Source organism: Euphorbia lathyris, chromosome 5 (genome assembly GCF_963576675.1).
Source record: "Euphorbia lathyris chromosome 5, ddEupLath1.1, whole genome shotgun sequence".
Taxonomy (NCBI): domain Eukaryota; kingdom Viridiplantae; phylum Streptophyta; class Magnoliopsida; order Malpighiales; family Euphorbiaceae; genus Euphorbia; species Euphorbia lathyris.
In genome coordinates this window covers 25,906,676-25,923,497 of record NC_088914.1, presented here as the reverse complement: position 1 = coordinate 25,923,497, position 16,822 = coordinate 25,906,676, and the positions used below count along the sequence as shown (strand labels likewise).

The following is a 16,822-nucleotide window of genomic DNA, read 5'->3' as shown; positions in this document are numbered from 1 at the left end:
TGCTTTAATTTTTCTAGTTCATATTCATACTCTTTAGCTAAACTATGTTCCTCCTCTTCAAATTCTTTAAGTTTCTGGCTCAAACCTTTCAACTCATCTTCTTCTCCAACTTCACTACCACTTCCGATGGACTTTTTACGCTTTCGGTTCACATTTTCTTCCACCTGCTCCTTCATGCCTTGCTTTACTTTTTATAGTTAATATTCATACTTTTTAGCTAAACTATGTTCATCCTCTTCAAATTCTTTGAGTTTCTGCCTCAAAGCTTTCAACTCATCTTCTTCCCCAATTGCACTACCACTTCCTGTTACTCTTTTGGTTCACCTTTTCTTCCACCTGCTCCTTCACTCATTGCTTTACTTTTTATAGTTCATATTCATACTCTTTAGTTAAACTATGTTCCTCCTTTTCAAATTCTTTGAGTTTCTATCTCAAAGTTCAAGGGGCTAATATGTACTTTTCAAAAAGATAATTAGTCACTTTAAACAAGTTTATAGGGTAATAGAACTTTTTCAAAGTATATGAACAATTTACTTTTTGAACAAGTATAGGGACCAAAGATGTATTAAGCCAATAAAATAAGAGAACAAATATAAATAATAGAGAAAATAGTATAATGCTATCCATCGTTTTTTTTGGGACAAGGTGTAAAAATACCGCCAACGTTTAGAATTTGGAGCAATTTTACTCATAACGTCTAAAATCATGCAATTTTACCCTTAAAATCTAAGATACAAATAATGTTTGGTCAAAACAATTATAAAAATTATTATTATATTATTATTATTATTGTGACAAAGATTTATTTTGACTCTATATCACAATATTATAATTTGGAGGGAAATTTTAGATTATTTTGGCGCCAGAGTTTTTAGTTTAGAAGTTATAATTTCTAATTTTATTTATGAAATTAAAATGATTAAAATAAAATCTCAATCCTAAACCTTTTCTGTTAGGAAACAAATTCTAAACATTAAATGAACTTACTTTTTCCATAAAAAAAGAAAAACTTAATTTTTTTTCATCTGCAACGCAACTGTCCATCTTCTCTGTAAAAGGTATTCTTTCTTTGTATTTTTACAACTGTCCTTCTTCTCTGTAAAGATATTCTTTCTTTATACTTTTTCTCAATTGTTTATACATAAGTGCAAAAGTTGTGTGTATTATGTACACCTGTTCATGGGTTGGGCAGGGCCGGGCTCAATCGGGCTTAACATATTAATGCGCGGCGCCTAGAATGAGCTTTTTCTACGACGAAATATATATTACGATAACTATGGATGTGATCTTTTAAATACTCTAACTCTACTAGACGCCACTACTATTTAGGGGCAAGTGTACCCCGTCGTATCAAGTAATAATCCGGTTAAGACCGGGTATCGAATCCACGGGATTTATAACTGCAAGTATTAAACGACTCGGTTTTATACGTTATCTAAGTGGTGAATACTTTGAGGTTGGTGTGAGACACAACTACAAACTACTCCTAACTATAGGTGAGACATATTTACGGCACAAAAACTCAACGAAGTCATATGAATGGTGATAAGATATAAATACGATAAACAATGATTCTAAATATATACGGTTAATGATTTACTCTTGCAATGACGACTATGTGTAGTGTGATCGACTCGTGAAGTACTTAGACTACGTGGTTCCTAGTCAAGGCGTGTCTAATGCTCGGGATTAGAAATTAGGGCCCGTAAGTTCCGTGGCTTGTCAATTCCTACGGTTTCCGGTTTGTCACTTCCGGTAGGGCAACACCTATATAACCCCTAAAGATAGCCCGAATGGCGTCGGAAATCGTGTCCTCCTACACAATAATCAATTATGAATATCAAAACAAGTAGCAAGTATCAACACATATAAGAAATAGAGATTGTGAATCATAAATTATAAATATGGAGAATGAAAATATAGAATACAACCAAGCCTAGTACATAGGAAGAGTACAAGCTAATTAGCAAGTGAAAAGGGAAGAATTCACCCTCGGAACTAGCTAACCGGACTCAAGGCCGTCTCTTAAGACTTGGAGGTGGAACTCTCGAGCTTGGTGAACGAAGGTGGAACGGAACTTCGAGGAAATGCCGGAACGAACGAACAAGCTCTCAAGGTGGGAGAGTTTTTGCTACAAAATCTGAATTTAAAACTAAAATAGCAAGAACTTAAAATATGAAACTTGTCCATACAAAGAGGTGTGTCAAATGAGTGCTAGTCACTCTTATTTATACACATCAAGCTAGGGGTAAAATCATAATTTCACAAGGTACAAGCATGGAGCAAAGCATGGAGCAACATTATTTTGCATATTTCCCATTCCTACAAGCATGGAGCAAAGCATGGAGCAACATTATTTTGCATATTTCCCATTCCTACAAGCATAGAGCAAAGCATGGAGCAACAAGATCATAATGACCCATTCCTTCAATGATTTCTTGCATGTGGACTTAATCCGGGTCTTGTTGTCTCAACCACGCCCCGCGTATAGTGATATACGCCGCGCGTGTTTGAGCTCCTGGCGTTTTATTGCTTGAAATACGCCATTTACGCCTTGCGCATCCTGAAACACGCCTCGCGTACCGATGGTTGACTTAAGAGACAATGCAGTCTGACGTTTATGATCGGGCTCATCATTGCATCTACGCCCCGCGTAGATTGGGGTACGCCCCGCGTATCAATGGTTGGATCCCATGTGGAGTCTGCGGATAAGGCAATTATTTCTGACTAAGTGTTCCACGCCCCGCGTATTTTTGTAGATTTCCACTCCTTGCTCGTACCTGAAATACAATTCTCGAGAGCCGAGTTAGCTTGACGTTTTATTTTCTAATATTAATCAAACATAAGGAAAATTAACCGAAAGTACGGAATTTATTTTTATTTCGTTATTTTATTAAAACACACTATTTTTGTAATTAAACTTATTTATTTCTTCTAAAATTAACCCGTAAATCATGCTAAAAGATAGGGATAAAATACCCCTATCACATATTAATGTTATGTCCAGGCCCAACCCAGCCTGCATAATTCTAAGTTCGGGCTTGGGTTGGGCTCAGTCCGAGAAAAAAACATAAATCCCAGACCCAACCCAGCCCGCCCAAACTTTTTTAAAAATAAAATTAGTATTAAAATTTAATAATTAAATATATAATTTTTTTCATAATATATAAAATTATAATATTTTCTATGAAAAACCATAAAATACAACCCAATCAACGAACGAAATAAAATCCAAAAAAGAAATGATGATTTCATAAATGCATAATTCATATCAAAAACCAGTGTTCATTCTTCATATATAGACCTGCATTTGTCTTATACCATTTCTCCCTAATACCAATAAATCATATATACCAACATTTCATCCTCCCAAAACAAGGGGCTTAAAACTAACTAAAGCCTAAATAGCCCCACATCATAATTTGCAAAATTAGTTGATCAAAGTATCAAAAACCAAAAGTATTATCTCAACTATCAAGTCCAAAAAGTATTATCTTCAAAAAACATCATCTGATATATCCAACTATCTACAAAATTCTCTATATGCATTGATTTTTGTTTTCAATTTTCACCAATCTTCATCAACCTGCAACCTGCAGTTATAAAAAAAACAAGTTTTAATAGATAACTAAAAATCTGGAAAAAAAAGTTAATATACACAGAAAACTAAGAAGTAAATAAATAAGTTAAAACTAAAACACAAAACTAATACATTTCATAACATAATATTTAATTAGAGAAAAGTACCTAAAACAAATCAAGCTCACAATCTTCTCCTTCATCCACATCAGATCCATCATCCCTAGAGCTTTCAAAATTATCCTTGCTAATTGATTGTTCATCTACAAATATTCAAATTATATATATAAAAAAATAGAACATATAAATATTAAAAATAGAGTTATTATGCAAAAAAAAAAAAGAGGAATAGTATACCTGTTGCTTTAATCCAATCTCTAAGGCAAATAATAGCTTGAACAGTACTAGATTTCAAAGAACTTCGAGTGCTTGTAATAGTTTTACCACCAATGCTAAAAGCAGATTCAGATGCAACCATACTAACAGGAATCGACAAAAGATCACAAGCCATTTTTGCTAGTTCAGGATATCGCATTGAGCTTTTATTCCAAAAATCTAAAACATCCAAATCCTCACTCAAATCCCGAGTTGGCTCAGCCAAATAAAGATCCACTTGTGATTTTGAGCAACATTAGATGTTTTCGATATAAAAATGAAATAATCACTGAAAAGCTCATCATTTTGAACACCTATATTCCCAACAGAACCACTAGCAGATGCTGTTTTGACACTAGAAATATCCGAGTTCTTGTATTCCTCAAACAACATATGCAATTTTCTGAACGTAAACAACACTAGCATCCCTTCCATAAATCTTGTCACAACAATAATGCAAAAACTGAACCTTATAACGGGGATCTAACAATGCAGTACAACTCAAAAATTCATTATATTCACCCCAATACTTGTCAAACTTAGCTTGCATAGAAGCAACAATGACACTCAAAACATTAACTTCACCATCAGCAACTTCTAACAACGCTTTTTGAATCATCCAGACACCTTTAAAATACAGATTTGAAGATGGAGTTTTAACAGCCGAAAACATGCAAGTTATATCATAAAAGACCTTCAAAAACTTATGAATCACACTCAAATTTTCCCACTCAGCACCCATAAGTCTATAACAGCCCATAGTATGATCTCTACCACCAAAATAAATCAAAACATCCTTATAATAAACCACATTGTCAAGCATCATAAAGGTAGAATTCCATCTCACAGGCATATCAAGTCTGAACTTCTTAGTGGTTTTCATTTGAAAGGTCTTTTGAGCAATTTCAAAAAATTTCGTCGATCTCTTTGGTGACCTATACACACACTTTATCATCTCACGTATTTTTTCAAGAGGGTCCTTAATTACATCCAAACTAGATTGCACAATTAGATTGACAATGTGTGCACAACAACGAATTTGAAAAAACATTCCATTATGAATAAGACACTTTTTTGCCAAAAGACGACGCTTTATATTACCAATCATAGAATCATTACAGCTAGCATTATCAGTGGTGATTGTTAAAATTTTCTCCTCAATACTCCATTGGGACAAACAAGGAAATAGCTTATCAGCAATGCACAAGCCATCATATGGAGGTGTCAATGCCCTAAACCTCAATATCATTTTCTGTAATTTTCACTCAGTGTCAACAAAATGTGATGTTATACAAATGTACTCTTCTTTAGTGTATTCATTTCTCCAATTATCAATTGTTAAGCAAACACGTCCATGAGAATTCAAAATCATTTGTTTGATCCTATCTTTTTCACTTGCATATAAAGCCATCAAATCCCTCTTAAGAGTGTGCCTACTAAATGCATTAAACTGTGGATTAGCTCTAGACATCATACGCCTAAACTCTCTCTCTTCAATCATTGAAAAAGAGTGATTACCTTCAACCACAAAAAGTGCAATGCATCTACGAAGCTCTCCGTTATCAAACTTATAATTTTTTATAACATTATTACCACCAGCCACAGACCAAGAACTAAAAATGGTTTGATGTATTTGCTTACACGTTTTAGACACCTCTCCAAATGGCGCCTCAAATGTGAGGTACCCTTTTTTGATGGAGCAGAAAACATATACTGCAGGTTGGCCATCTTCCAGAACAGCAACATTTGTTGCAGTTTGAGCATTTGGAACAACAACCCTCATTTTAGTTTGAGGGTTTAGAGCAGTGACTGTAGGGTTTGGAGCAGCATTAGATTGAGTATTTGGTTCATTTGAAATATCAGTGCTACCAATCTGCAGTTTAAGAATTCAAGTTAAGTTGAATTTATATAAACTATAAAAAATTATTAAATATAATAAAAGATCAGCAGAGCCAATTTTTTTTATATAAAATTAGAATACACAATAGATAAAATTATAATCACAAAAATATCTTACCTCTATTGTTGGGACTTCAAGTTCAACAGATTTCTTCATTACTGATGACACTTGAGTTTCAAGAGGTGGCTGCATTACTGTCTGTTAAGAAATTAGTTCAAGTAACAACAATAATTAAAATGGAGACAATGAATCAAAGAGAAGAAATGTAACATTTAGATAACTCTTAGAAAATTAAGCTAACAATAGATATAACCAACAATAATCAGCTAATTTCAACCTACACTTGAGCTAATGCTACAAGCAGAATACAAAACTAAAACTTCATTAACAATATTTAGACTTTTACTCATTTTAGTCATTTAAGCCATAATTTTTTCTTCTGCTGCTAAAATGACAACAAATAAATATCATAACAAAATAGAAAAGGATCGAAACTGTTTGAACATTTAGAAGGAGTTAGATTCATTAAATATACTGACTCGTTAAGTATATTTACTCATTAAGTATAAATAAAACCATGAATAAAAAAATGATATTCCAAATTGTAAAATCTAAATTTCAAAACATAAGTTCAATAATAGAAAATAAAGTTTCAAAATGTTGTACAAATAAACAATTAGGGATTATAATATAGAAAAGTAGCAAAAAATAAGAGAAAAAGACAAGAAAACTTACGGCAAATGATGAATCAACTTGATGAACAACAACAGAAAAATAACTGTTGAAGGCCGAGACAGCAACAACGGAGACCGAGAGAGGAACGACTGAGATGGAAGATGTGAAGGATGAATAGTGGCGTTAATGGAGATTTAAACTTCAAGGGTAAAGAGAATCGAAAATTATGGACAGAGAAGGAGGAAGATGAAACGCTCAGGTTTCATTCTTAGAGGCTTCAATACGGTGGAAAATGAAAAGTTATGAATCCTACCTAGTACACTAAATACATATATATAGCCCCAAGTGTCAGTTACAAAGGCCCTAGTCCAGAATCTTCCAATTCTTGAAACAATAACTGGCATTAATAAATTAACAATAATAAAACTAAATTACTAATATAAAATATAGCATACATATGAATACGTGAAACTAATATAATTATAACTTTATATATTGCTGTTTGTAAATATTTGTTCAACTACATAGTATTAATTATAACTTATTATTTAACAATTGTAAATATAATTAATATATTAATATTCAAATTTCGGGCTGGGTCGGGCTGTATTGGGTTTTTCAGATAAATCCACAATAATAAAACTAATATAATTATAACTTTATATATTGCTGTTTGTAAATATTTGTTCAACTAATACATAGTATTAATTATAACTTAGGTACGGGCTCCTCCTTTACTGCAGAGCTTTGGGGGATCTTGTCTGGTATTAAACTCGCCATTCGCATGGGTGTTAAAAGACTTTCGGTGGAGTCTGACAATTTGGAGGCTATCAACAGGATTTCGGATAGACAGGCTGTTTGTCTTAAGAGTCAGAATCTCATTAAAGCCATCTTGAGGCTTCGTCCTGCCTTCGATTCTCTTACCTTCTCCCATATTTATAGGGAGCAAAACCGCGTGGCGGATCGCTTGGCAGCTGCTGAGCATGGGGGGATGTTAGGTGTTTCTACCCTTTCCGTTCCTCCTTCTTTTCTGTTACCTTCTCTTCTTGAGGATAGGATTGGGGTCAGTCTTCCTAGACTGATCCCGGGTTAGGTTTTTGTTTGTTTGTTTTTTTTTCTTCCCTTCTTACCAAAAAAAAAAAAAATTAATTATAACTTATTATTTAACAATTGTAAATATAATTAATATATTAATATTCAAATTTCGGGCTGGGTCGGGCTGTATTGGGTTTTTCAGATAAATCCCAAGCCCAATCCATCTTATGTTCGGGCTTAGGCAGGCTTGGGTCGGGTCGGGTCAATTATTAAATATGTATGTGTAACATCCCGGTCCAATACCATGTAGATATTGTCTGCTCTGGCCCAAATCCAACACATTGGGCCTCACGGCTTTAAAACGCGTCTGCATGTATTGGATTCACATCTTACTAATAAGCCCCAATCACTCCCCCTCCATTTCCGATGTGGGATTCAGTTTATTCCTGCCCCCATCGCCATCCCTTAGGGCCGCTCCTTGCTTAGGCATTCTTACCCCGGTGCCACCCACTCCGGACCGGGTCGTTACATGCCTACCAGCTTCCGCCTGGTTCGTCCTCGAACCACACATCGTACGTGGAGAACCTGGCTCTGATACCAATTGTAACATCCCGGTCCAATACCATGTAGATATTGTCCGCTCTGGCCCAAATCCAACACATTGGGCCTCACGGCTTTAAAACGTGTCTGCATGTATTGGATTCACATCTTACTAATAAGCCCCAATCACTCCCTCTCCATTTCCGATGTGGGATTCAGTTTATTCCTGCCCCCATCGCCATCCCTTAGGGCCGCTCCTTGCTCAGGCCTTCTTACCCCAGTGCCACCCACTCCGGACCGGGTCGTTACAGTATGTCCAAGATCAACCCATTAGGAGCGGGCTTGGGTGGGCTGGGCGGGCCAACGGGTTACTGAACAGGTCTAGTATTATGTATGTATCCCTCTTTATACGTGTATTATACTTTCTTTCTATCCCTTGATTACCCACAAAAAAAAATCATTTTTTGCTCTGTTTTTGGGGTATTCTTCGAACGCACCTGCTCACCATGGCTTCGTCCTCGTCTTTCTCCATTTGTGTGATGCTGATCAGTAGCGAACACATCTCCACCTGCTCTGCCATAGCTTCCTCCCTTGCTCTCCCTTTGATTTGCTTCAAGATTCTCATGGGGTCTGGTTTTCTTTTCCTATTAGGTCAGTTTTTTCTTGTTGTTGATTTAGATTTAGGCTAGTAACTTGAATAGAAATTATATAATCCCTTTTCAAGTCGAGAGCTCGATACAATGAGATCTTTCTTCCATTTCATTAAGTATGTAAGACTTTGAAAGCTGCCTCTTCGATAGTCAGTTTAGTGTCGGTCTTTAGACCAGTTGAGAAAGGCTCCCCTTCTTCTCTAGGCGAACACTCAATAGTAAAGTAGACATCTCACCTTTCAGGGAAGAATTGCTTCTCCTTAAAACTCAGCTTCTGTATGGACCGTCTGCTTTTTTTATTAGGTTACCTAAGAGCTCATTGAGGAGTAATAAAATTAAAGAAAAAATCCATTGTGAGGAAAACTTCACTGCATATTTTCATAAGAGAAGAGGAAGAAGGTCAGGACACTAGCTCTAGGCGAGAGTAGGTAGATAGGGATGCAGTCTTCTAACTTTATGTTTCATAGGTCTGGGTCGAATCAAAGAACTAAATGATGCTCAACCAACGGCATAAGCTGCCATTTTATTGAATTCTGCATTAAAGGTTGAAAGGGTTAAGATTTCATTATCTCTTTGATTTGCTTCAGGATTCTCATGGGTTTTGGTTTTTTTTATTCCTATTAGGTCAGTTTTTTTGACATAGTTTTAGGCTAATAGCTTGAATAGAAATTATATAGTTTTAATTAAAAGGATTAGGATTTCATTATCAGTTTACCCACTCATATTTCTCTATCATGCTTCTGGGTTGGGAGATTACATACTCCTTTAGAATGTAATTGATGGATAAAGAGTCAATTTGACAATTCAAGTGGGTTTACAAGATTAACTTAGCCAAAAATCATTTGTGAAAATTAGGATGTGATGTTATTACTATGAATTATGGTTCTTTCTTGTAGTTAATCTATGAATTAGCTATGTATAAGTATGTTCAATTGAGTTGTCTTAACAATTATGTATAGTGACCGGTTTCATTAATTAATAGATTTCTAGGATTAGCTTTAGTATTTCAATTCGTCCAATGCTGGTTGTAACCACATGACTCTATGCTAGGACATTATAGTTGTTTTAGACATGCGACTTGGATAATGAATGCGTGGTCTATTGGTGAACTTGTTATATTAAGGAATTCAACCAAGAATAAATAAATTACGATGGAGATCAAGTTCATGATGTTGGTCGATTTTTGGTATTCACACTAAGTGCAAGGCCATTAGGCGCTGCCAAAGGAACTATGTTGTCTCAAATGGAGTTCGATAAAATTCAATGGTACATTTTGCATAACTCATCAGAAATAGATGACTACCATATGTAAGTTTATTCTATATCTAATTTATCCCAATAAGTGTTTCTTTACGGATCAAATATATTGAATAAGTTCTAATTTTTAGTATGCATAAGGAAGAGTTAACCCAAGAGAATCCGCTTAATGTAGAAAAAAAACATGAAGCTGAACTTGCATCGTGGTTTAAAGATCGTGTAAGCTTAATAGACTCATCCACAATTTTAGGTTCTTAATCTTTTTTTTCTTAACTAACTCATTAATATTCTATAGGTGACAACTTTATGTAAAAATGGTTCGGTTGGTCCAAAAGATGATTTATATGCTTTAGGATTAGGACCTGACAAAAGAGTTGCTAAATATAGTGGAATTATGAAAGGGATTAGGTTCCACACATTAGAACATAATCAACATCGAAGTATGCAAAATAATGGAGTAATGGTAGAAAGTGAACATAATTCGGATGATGTGAACTTCTATGGCATTTTACAAGAGATTATTGAACTTGATTACTTGCATGGAAAAAGAGCTTATGTGTTTAAATGTGATTGGTGGGATGTTAGTGAAAAAAGAAATGGAATACGAGATGATGGTAAATCAGGTAGTGTGAATTTCAGTCGGAAATGGTATGTAGATCAACCTTTTGTGCTAGCATCTCAAGTGTTTTATATCGACGACATAAAAAATGGCGGGTATTGGAAAATTGTGCAAAGAGTACAACCTAGAAATTTGTATAATATTCCAGAAATAGAGCAAAAAGAGGATGAAGAACAAAGGTTTTAGAATGAACCATATCAACAAAGTGAAACAGGAGAAGTCGAAGAGTTTGAAGTTACCTGTGATTTGGACGTGGAACCATTGAATAGAACAGATACTTTGCCAGCACAATTGGATGTTAATTCGATTTTCACTGATAATAACCCTCAATTGGAAGATACACATGATGATGACATAAGTGATGACGATACTTTTGGTGAATATTTTGATGATGATGATACAAATGATATGAATGATGAAAGCGAGGAAGAGGATGATACATAGGTCTGATATTAATTTTGAACTCTACTGTATTTATGATTTCATTATGCTATTACATATAATAACTGAAATTGTTTGCTGATTTTTCCATTATTTATATAATAAACATATTTTTATCATATGTAGGTTGATATGGCACCTGGGAGGGGGAGAAATAACTTAAGGTCAAATATGGTCTCTATATCAACAAATGAAACTCCTCAATTACCACCTATTGTACCTGCTCAATCACCTTTATTTAGTACCTCATTACCGGGTAGGTCAGTGGCTACCTTGACATCTGAAGCAAATAGTGATACTTCATTAGAAAATGTTGTAACAAATTCAACCATACCAGCACCAACAGATAACGAGTGTTAGTATTTTCAATATTTTTTTAGTTTTAAAATTTCTTTTATATAGAAAGAGTAATGATTTTAAATTTATACATATTTTCTTGTTTATTTGGTAGCTTTAGTCGAAAAGACGAGAGGGCGCGGCAAGGCAAAAGGTTTTGAGGTGAAAAAAAGAATGAAAGGAGGTAACAAAATTGATGGAGTGGTTATTGTTAAAGGCAAGTATTTGCCTACTGGTCTAGCAGAAAAGATTTTTAAGATGGAACTTGGAATTATCACTCGACTTCTAGCACCTTTACATGTGTTTTTATTAGAAAGACATGCCTGAGGAAAAGAAACAACCACTTTTTGGGAGACTTGAGGTCACGCGTTATATTATTAAATTTTTATTGATATTATTTAATAATTGTGGGACAACTAAATGACTGATTTTGTTGTCACACGGCAGAGTGAGTGATAGGTGTCGAATCCACCAAAGATAAATATAACTTTACTTGACCGAAATATGGATTTGTAACAAGGGTAAGCAAAGGTCGAACCTAAGGGAATATTACTGACTCAAAACAATAATGACTTGATAAATAAACAAAGTAAATAAACAGGGGGTTTTGATTTATGAGATTTAACCAATTGTGAAGAGAATTTTAAATAAAATAAAATCAGCAAGAGTAAATATGATTTTGTAAACAATGTTTGGAGAAATCCGATCAAGGGGGTTCGCAGGTAGGTAATTCACTCAGTATCGATCACAGACAGATGAAATAGACTCTTATACACATACCGGATCGGTTTGGAGTATTCTTCCTTAATATTAAACTGGTCAAGCACGTGCGAATAACCAGTTCCTAATCAGTAAATAATCATGCCTCAGTGGTCAAGATTTAATCTATTGACAGCCTGATGAATTAGAAAAACCCGACCTTAGACAACCGACACTCAGCGTCGACGATTTAGACACTAAATTACTTGTTCATTCGACTCAAATAAACCTAATTACTTTTGTATTAATGTCACATGAAAGACAATCTCAGGTTGTCAAATCTGAATCTATTCTTTCAAATACAAAATTAACTCAATTTATATTATCGATTGCTACTATGATTGGTTCATTTAGGTAAAACTCTAACTTTACCAATTCAGCCGTATGACAATCCAATTCAAAGAATGACCTGCAGTTATCATTCGAAGATTGAATAATCAATTGAGAATAAATCCCTAAATACAATGAACAAATAAACGGTAGATTAATAAGAATAATTAAAGCACAACAGTCTCACGATAATGAAAAAAAACCTCCTTTGAATTAACCCTTAACCGAATATAGAAGTTTAGCTACGAATAGCCATGGTAGAACGCATGTTTCTGTTTCAAAAAGAGAACAAAATGATTACTGAAAAATAAAAACCTAAAAAAAGAACTTATTCCAAAGCGTAAGTTCTGATATTTTTATAGAGAAAACCCCTTCCTAAAAGTTAGGTAACCAAATAATATTTATCTAAATCAACAATCTTTTCTATAATCTCAAATCCCTGATTTTTCTGCCTTCTTTTTCGAGTTGGAAAAGGTCCTGGTCAATTTGAACATCAGCAGATTCGGAGGCCTCTAGTCTTGGGCAAGACTAACTCCATTTTCGTTTCAGCTCCTTTAATTCAGCACCAAATTCCTTTATGGTCCAAAGTTTCTTCAATTAAGTCCAATTATGCTCCTTTTAATCATTTGAGTCCTGTGGAGGCAAATCAAACCAAAACAAACAATAACACCCAAAATAACACCAAATTAATTAAATAACCTAGCACTAAAGTGGACATTTGAACGTTGAATTGGACACTTATCAGTGAGTTTGAAATTTGTTTTGATGATCCACATGTCAAGGAGGTGGTAGATTCGGTAATAGGGAAACGCTTTAAGCAATATAAGCATCGATGCGACTTACATTATAAAAAGTTCACTGCAGAAGATGCAAAGAAAAATCCACCTGAAGATGTTACTCAAGATGATTGGACCCATTTGTGCAATCATTTTGAAATGATGGTTTCAAGGTATGTCATTGTTTAATGAAATAACATTTCTTAGAAAGTTGTTGTCTTTCTTATTGTGAGTTTCAATGTGCAGAAACAAAGTGAAGCAAATAAATTGAATAGGACTAAGTTACAAATTACAAATCGAACCGGATCAAAATCATATGCACAATGAATTTTTGAAATGGTACGTAATATTGTTTTTCTTATTGTTCCATATAGTCTTAATCTTCAGTTCATAATTGTTCTATATTGGGTGTAATGGTAGAAGTGCACTATTAACTGTTATGTTGTCTCTTAGTAATTATTGGACAGAGAAGTCTTCTTGTATAAGTTAATTGCTGGAGATATTTATTTAAAAAGGCTTAATATATCAAAAGCCCCCTGAACTTGTCCAACAAGATTGATTGGCCCACTGAATTTATATAGTGTCCTGTTAGCCCCTCAACTTGCTTAAAGTAACATATTGACCACCTGAATTTGTTTAAAATGACCAATTTCCCCCCTTGAACTTGCTTATACTGATCCATTTGCTTCCTAAGCTTGTTTAAAGTGAGCGATTTGTCTAAATCCATGCAAATATTCAAAACTTAAAAAGTAAAGGCTTAATTCGTGGTTTTAAGTCTTTAAAACAAATTAACTTTTTATTTCGTACATTTTTATGGCGTTTTTATAGATTTAGGGACTTAATCATGACACTTTAAGCAAGTTTGGGGGGCTAATGAGACACCATGTAAGTTCAAAGGGTCAATCAACCTTTTTAAACAAGTTCAGAGGGCAACTGATGTATTAAGCCTTAAAAAAATTGAGTTGTCGTTGTTAGCACAACTAATGAGGCTTGTTACATCATCTATATTTAAAAGGATTGCAATTAAGTTGTTTTAGATGGAATAAATAATATACATCAAGCTAGAATAGTAAGCTTGACTATGATCCAATTCCAAATAATGAGTTATGTCATAGTATGGAAAACGTATAACATGCCAGTCATGAAAACTAAACAACATTAAACAAAATGTTTTGTTCCTCATGGGTTTAGAAATTCACTAACTTATATGTATTTATTTTATGCAATATTTCCATCAACATTGTATTTTGGGCTTTCTAAAAATGCCTAATTTCTCTACTGATGTGATTGTAATTTAACACTAGGATACCAAAAGGTTAGAATGAACTCTCTAAAATTCTATTTGTGATGAATTAATGGAAACCAAGTTATTTAACTTTGATAGTTCAAGTTAATGCTTTTATTTTATTTTGATGCTATTATTTTCTTTAATCATTATGATTGCACACGTTTTATATAATAGATTAGGGTATTGTCTTTCTTACTCATAACAATGCATCATGTCTTGAGCTTCAATTAATAAAGGAAAGATTCTAATAACATGGTGATTGACTTGGTTGTTTATATCTGAATTTTACCTTTCAAAAATATGTTCTCTTTGTTTTTGGTTTCGCTTATCATTTGATTTGTCAGCATGTTTATATTGTGTACTTATATGCTGCACTTTTATATACTTTAAGGGAAAATGCTAATAGTATACATATATATTAGTTGTTATTTTTAAGTAATTAGTGTCATTAATTAATTTATGAGTGACTTTATTCTTATAATAATGAGCAGTATATCATATAGCGAGGTTCGATGGTGTCAAGTTTCCTGATGATTTTTTCAATTTTATGTAGGAATCCTCTCAAGTGAACTTTGATGAGCCTCCTGAATTGAAGTTATACTTTATCATAATAAAGATGGATCATGGGTCCATCCCGAAGCTCAAGAAAATTATGTAATTATACTCATTTGAAGTCTAAAAGTACGTTATTACTTTCAATGTTACTTAAAAAATATTTTAATTTTTTTGTAGGAGAAAATGACTGCACCAAAACTCTAAAGAACAAGAAGTTCAACTATCTGGACAGCAAATTGTTGAAATTTTTTTGAAACCAAAATGTGGCTACTCTCGTGGGTTAGGGTATGGAGCAAAGCCAAGTACAAGTAGAGTAGCTCGTGTCTATGAAGAGAGCTTTCAATCTGAGAAACAAGCTCATGAACTACTTGAAGAGAAACTACAAAATCAAGAGGAGAATATCAAAAGTCAAGAAGACACAATTGCAAACTTACAAGCATCACAAGATGAGCTTAAAGCTGTTTTTCATTCTATGCTTAATCGTAATGGATGCCAAATTTAAAGATTGTTTTTGGACTTAGTGTTACTTTTAAACATCTTATGTCTTCAATTAATTTTATTAGACTGAGTTTAGTTTTTACTATTGCTAGAACATTTTACATTTTTATTGTGGGAATGATGAAATATTAATAATTAATGATCATTCATTGATATAAAAGAGATATTATTTTTATTGCAAAATAATGGATGAATTATTTATGCAGGTTTGAAAAATTAAATGTGTCATTATTTATGTGTATATGATTAAATTTGTCGCAATTGCTCATAAAAAATTTACTATCTTTTCGTCACAATTAAGTTTAAACATTGTGACAAATATAATATAACAAATTGTTTGGTCACAATAAATTGATTATATTATGTCAAATTTGATTTGTCAATATATTATTTGTCATATGAAATTAAATGAAAGAAGTATTAAGTTTGTCACAATATGCTAATAATTAATTGTAGCCAATATTACTTTTGTCACAATATAGTATTAATTAATTGTAACAAATTTTGTTTGTCGCATTAACTTATTTTGTCACAATAAGTATCAGATTTTCGTCAAATCAACTTGCATTTTGTGACTAATTTGAACTTGTAATAACCAAATATAATATATGTTTTGACAAACTATTAGTCACAATATGTAACACAAACGTGACTAATGCAATTTCGTCACAACATAATCCGAACAATTGAGACAAACTATAATTTCGTCACAATATACTTATTGAGACGATCTTATTGCAATGAAATTCGTGATAAATTTTTTTTTGTCACAACAACTATATTGTGACGATATATATGTATATATATATATATATGTTGTGACGAATCTTTTTGCCACAATATAGCTTTTTTTGTAGTGACTCTTTAGCTAAACTATGTTCATCCTTTTCAAATTCTTTGAGTTTCTGTCTTAAAGCTTTAAACTCATCTTCTTCCCCAACTGCACTACCACTTCCGATGGATGTTTTACGATTTTGGTTCACCTTTTCTTTCACATGCACTATTTTACTTTTTTTTAGTCTCAAAGCTTTCAACTCATCTTCTTTCCTAATTTCACTACCACTTTCGATGGACGTTTTGCGCTTTCGGTCCACCGGGCCAAATGCCTTACTATGTCAAGTGTAGAATGTGAAACTGAGCCAGTAGCTGATCAAGCTCAACATAATGAGGACATAGACGAATTCATTGACGAGGATTATCCCTTACAAG

The 16,822-nt window shown here is 33.5% G+C and overlaps 2 protein-coding genes across 16 annotated transcripts; one reads left to right on the top strand and one right to left on the bottom strand.

The window, feature by feature from the left end:
* Window positions 1-3,449: 3,449 nt before the first annotated feature.
* On the bottom strand, window positions 3,450-6,822 carry LOC136230888 (uncharacterized). 4 transcript variants are annotated; one of them, XR_010689584.1, is made up of 6 exons: window positions 6,590-6,822; window positions 5,972-6,052; window positions 5,473-5,827; window positions 3,937-4,058; window positions 3,748-3,842; window positions 3,450-3,593 (listed from the first exon to the last, which is right to left on the bottom strand). XR_010689584.1 is itself a non-coding variant. In XM_066020084.1 (6 exons), exons 2-5 carry the CDS (start codon window positions 6,044-6,046, stop codon window positions 3,748-3,750), a joined length of 600 nt encoding a protein of 199 aa, XP_065876156.1. In that variant the 5' UTR covers window positions 6,047-6,052; window positions 6,590-6,822; the 3' UTR covers window positions 3,450-3,593. The 4 variants fall into 4 exon arrangements, 1 of the variants encoding a protein (XP_065876156.1); XM_066020084.1 differs by having other exon boundaries at window positions 3,937-4,134; window positions 5,596-5,827; XR_010689582.1 differs by having other exon boundaries at window positions 3,937-5,827.
* A 1,733-nt stretch (window positions 6,823-8,555) lies between these two features.
* Window positions 8,556-15,768, top strand: LOC136230283 (uncharacterized). 12 transcript variants are annotated; one of them, XR_010689336.1, is made up of 7 exons: window positions 8,556-8,755; window positions 10,307-11,074; window positions 11,198-11,426; window positions 11,523-13,445; window positions 13,519-13,611; window positions 15,114-15,214; window positions 15,293-15,768. XR_010689336.1 is itself a non-coding variant. In XM_066019312.1 (7 exons), the coding sequence occupies exons 2-5, from the start codon at window positions 11,204-11,206 to the stop codon at window positions 13,541-13,543; spliced, it is 396 nt and encodes a 131-aa protein (XP_065875384.1). In that variant the 5' UTR covers window positions 8,556-11,074; window positions 11,198-11,203; the 3' UTR covers window positions 13,544-13,611; window positions 15,114-15,214; window positions 15,293-15,768. The 12 variants fall into 12 exon arrangements, 10 of the variants coding, with proteins under 10 accessions (XP_065875384.1, XP_065875382.1, XP_065875383.1 ...); XM_066019312.1 differs by having other exon boundaries at window positions 8,556-11,074; window positions 11,529-11,591; window positions 13,361-13,445; XM_066019310.1 differs by having other exon boundaries at window positions 8,556-11,074; window positions 11,529-11,624; window positions 13,361-13,445.
* The last annotated feature ends 1,054 nt before the right edge of the window (window positions 15,769-16,822 follow it).

Bases quoted from the DNA above. Each gene is read 5' to 3' on its own strand.
- LOC136230888 (XM_066020084.1), bottom strand. From the start codon at position 6,046: ATGCAGCCACCTCTTGAAACTCAAGTGTCATCAGTAATGAAGAAATCT. The intron at 5,828-5,971 runs GTAAGATATTTT...CTTAAACTGCAG, and splicing joins TTGAAGTCCCAACAATAGAG to ATTGGTAGCACTGATATTTC. The intron at 3,843-3,936 runs GTATACTATTCC...GAATATTTGTAG, and splicing joins AGATTGGATTAAAGCAACAG to ATGAACAATCAATTAGCAAG.
- LOC136230283 (XM_066019308.1), top strand. From the start codon at position 9,986: ATGTTGTCTCAAATGGAGTTCGATAAAATTCAATGGTACATTTTGCAT. The intron at 10,063-10,142 runs GTAAGTTTATTC...TCTAATTTTTAG, and splicing joins GAAATAGATGACTACCATAT to TATGCATAAGGAAGAGTTAA. The intron at 10,231-10,306 runs GTAAGCTTAATA...AATATTCTATAG, and splicing joins CATCGTGGTTTAAAGATCGT to GTGACAACTTTATGTAAAAA.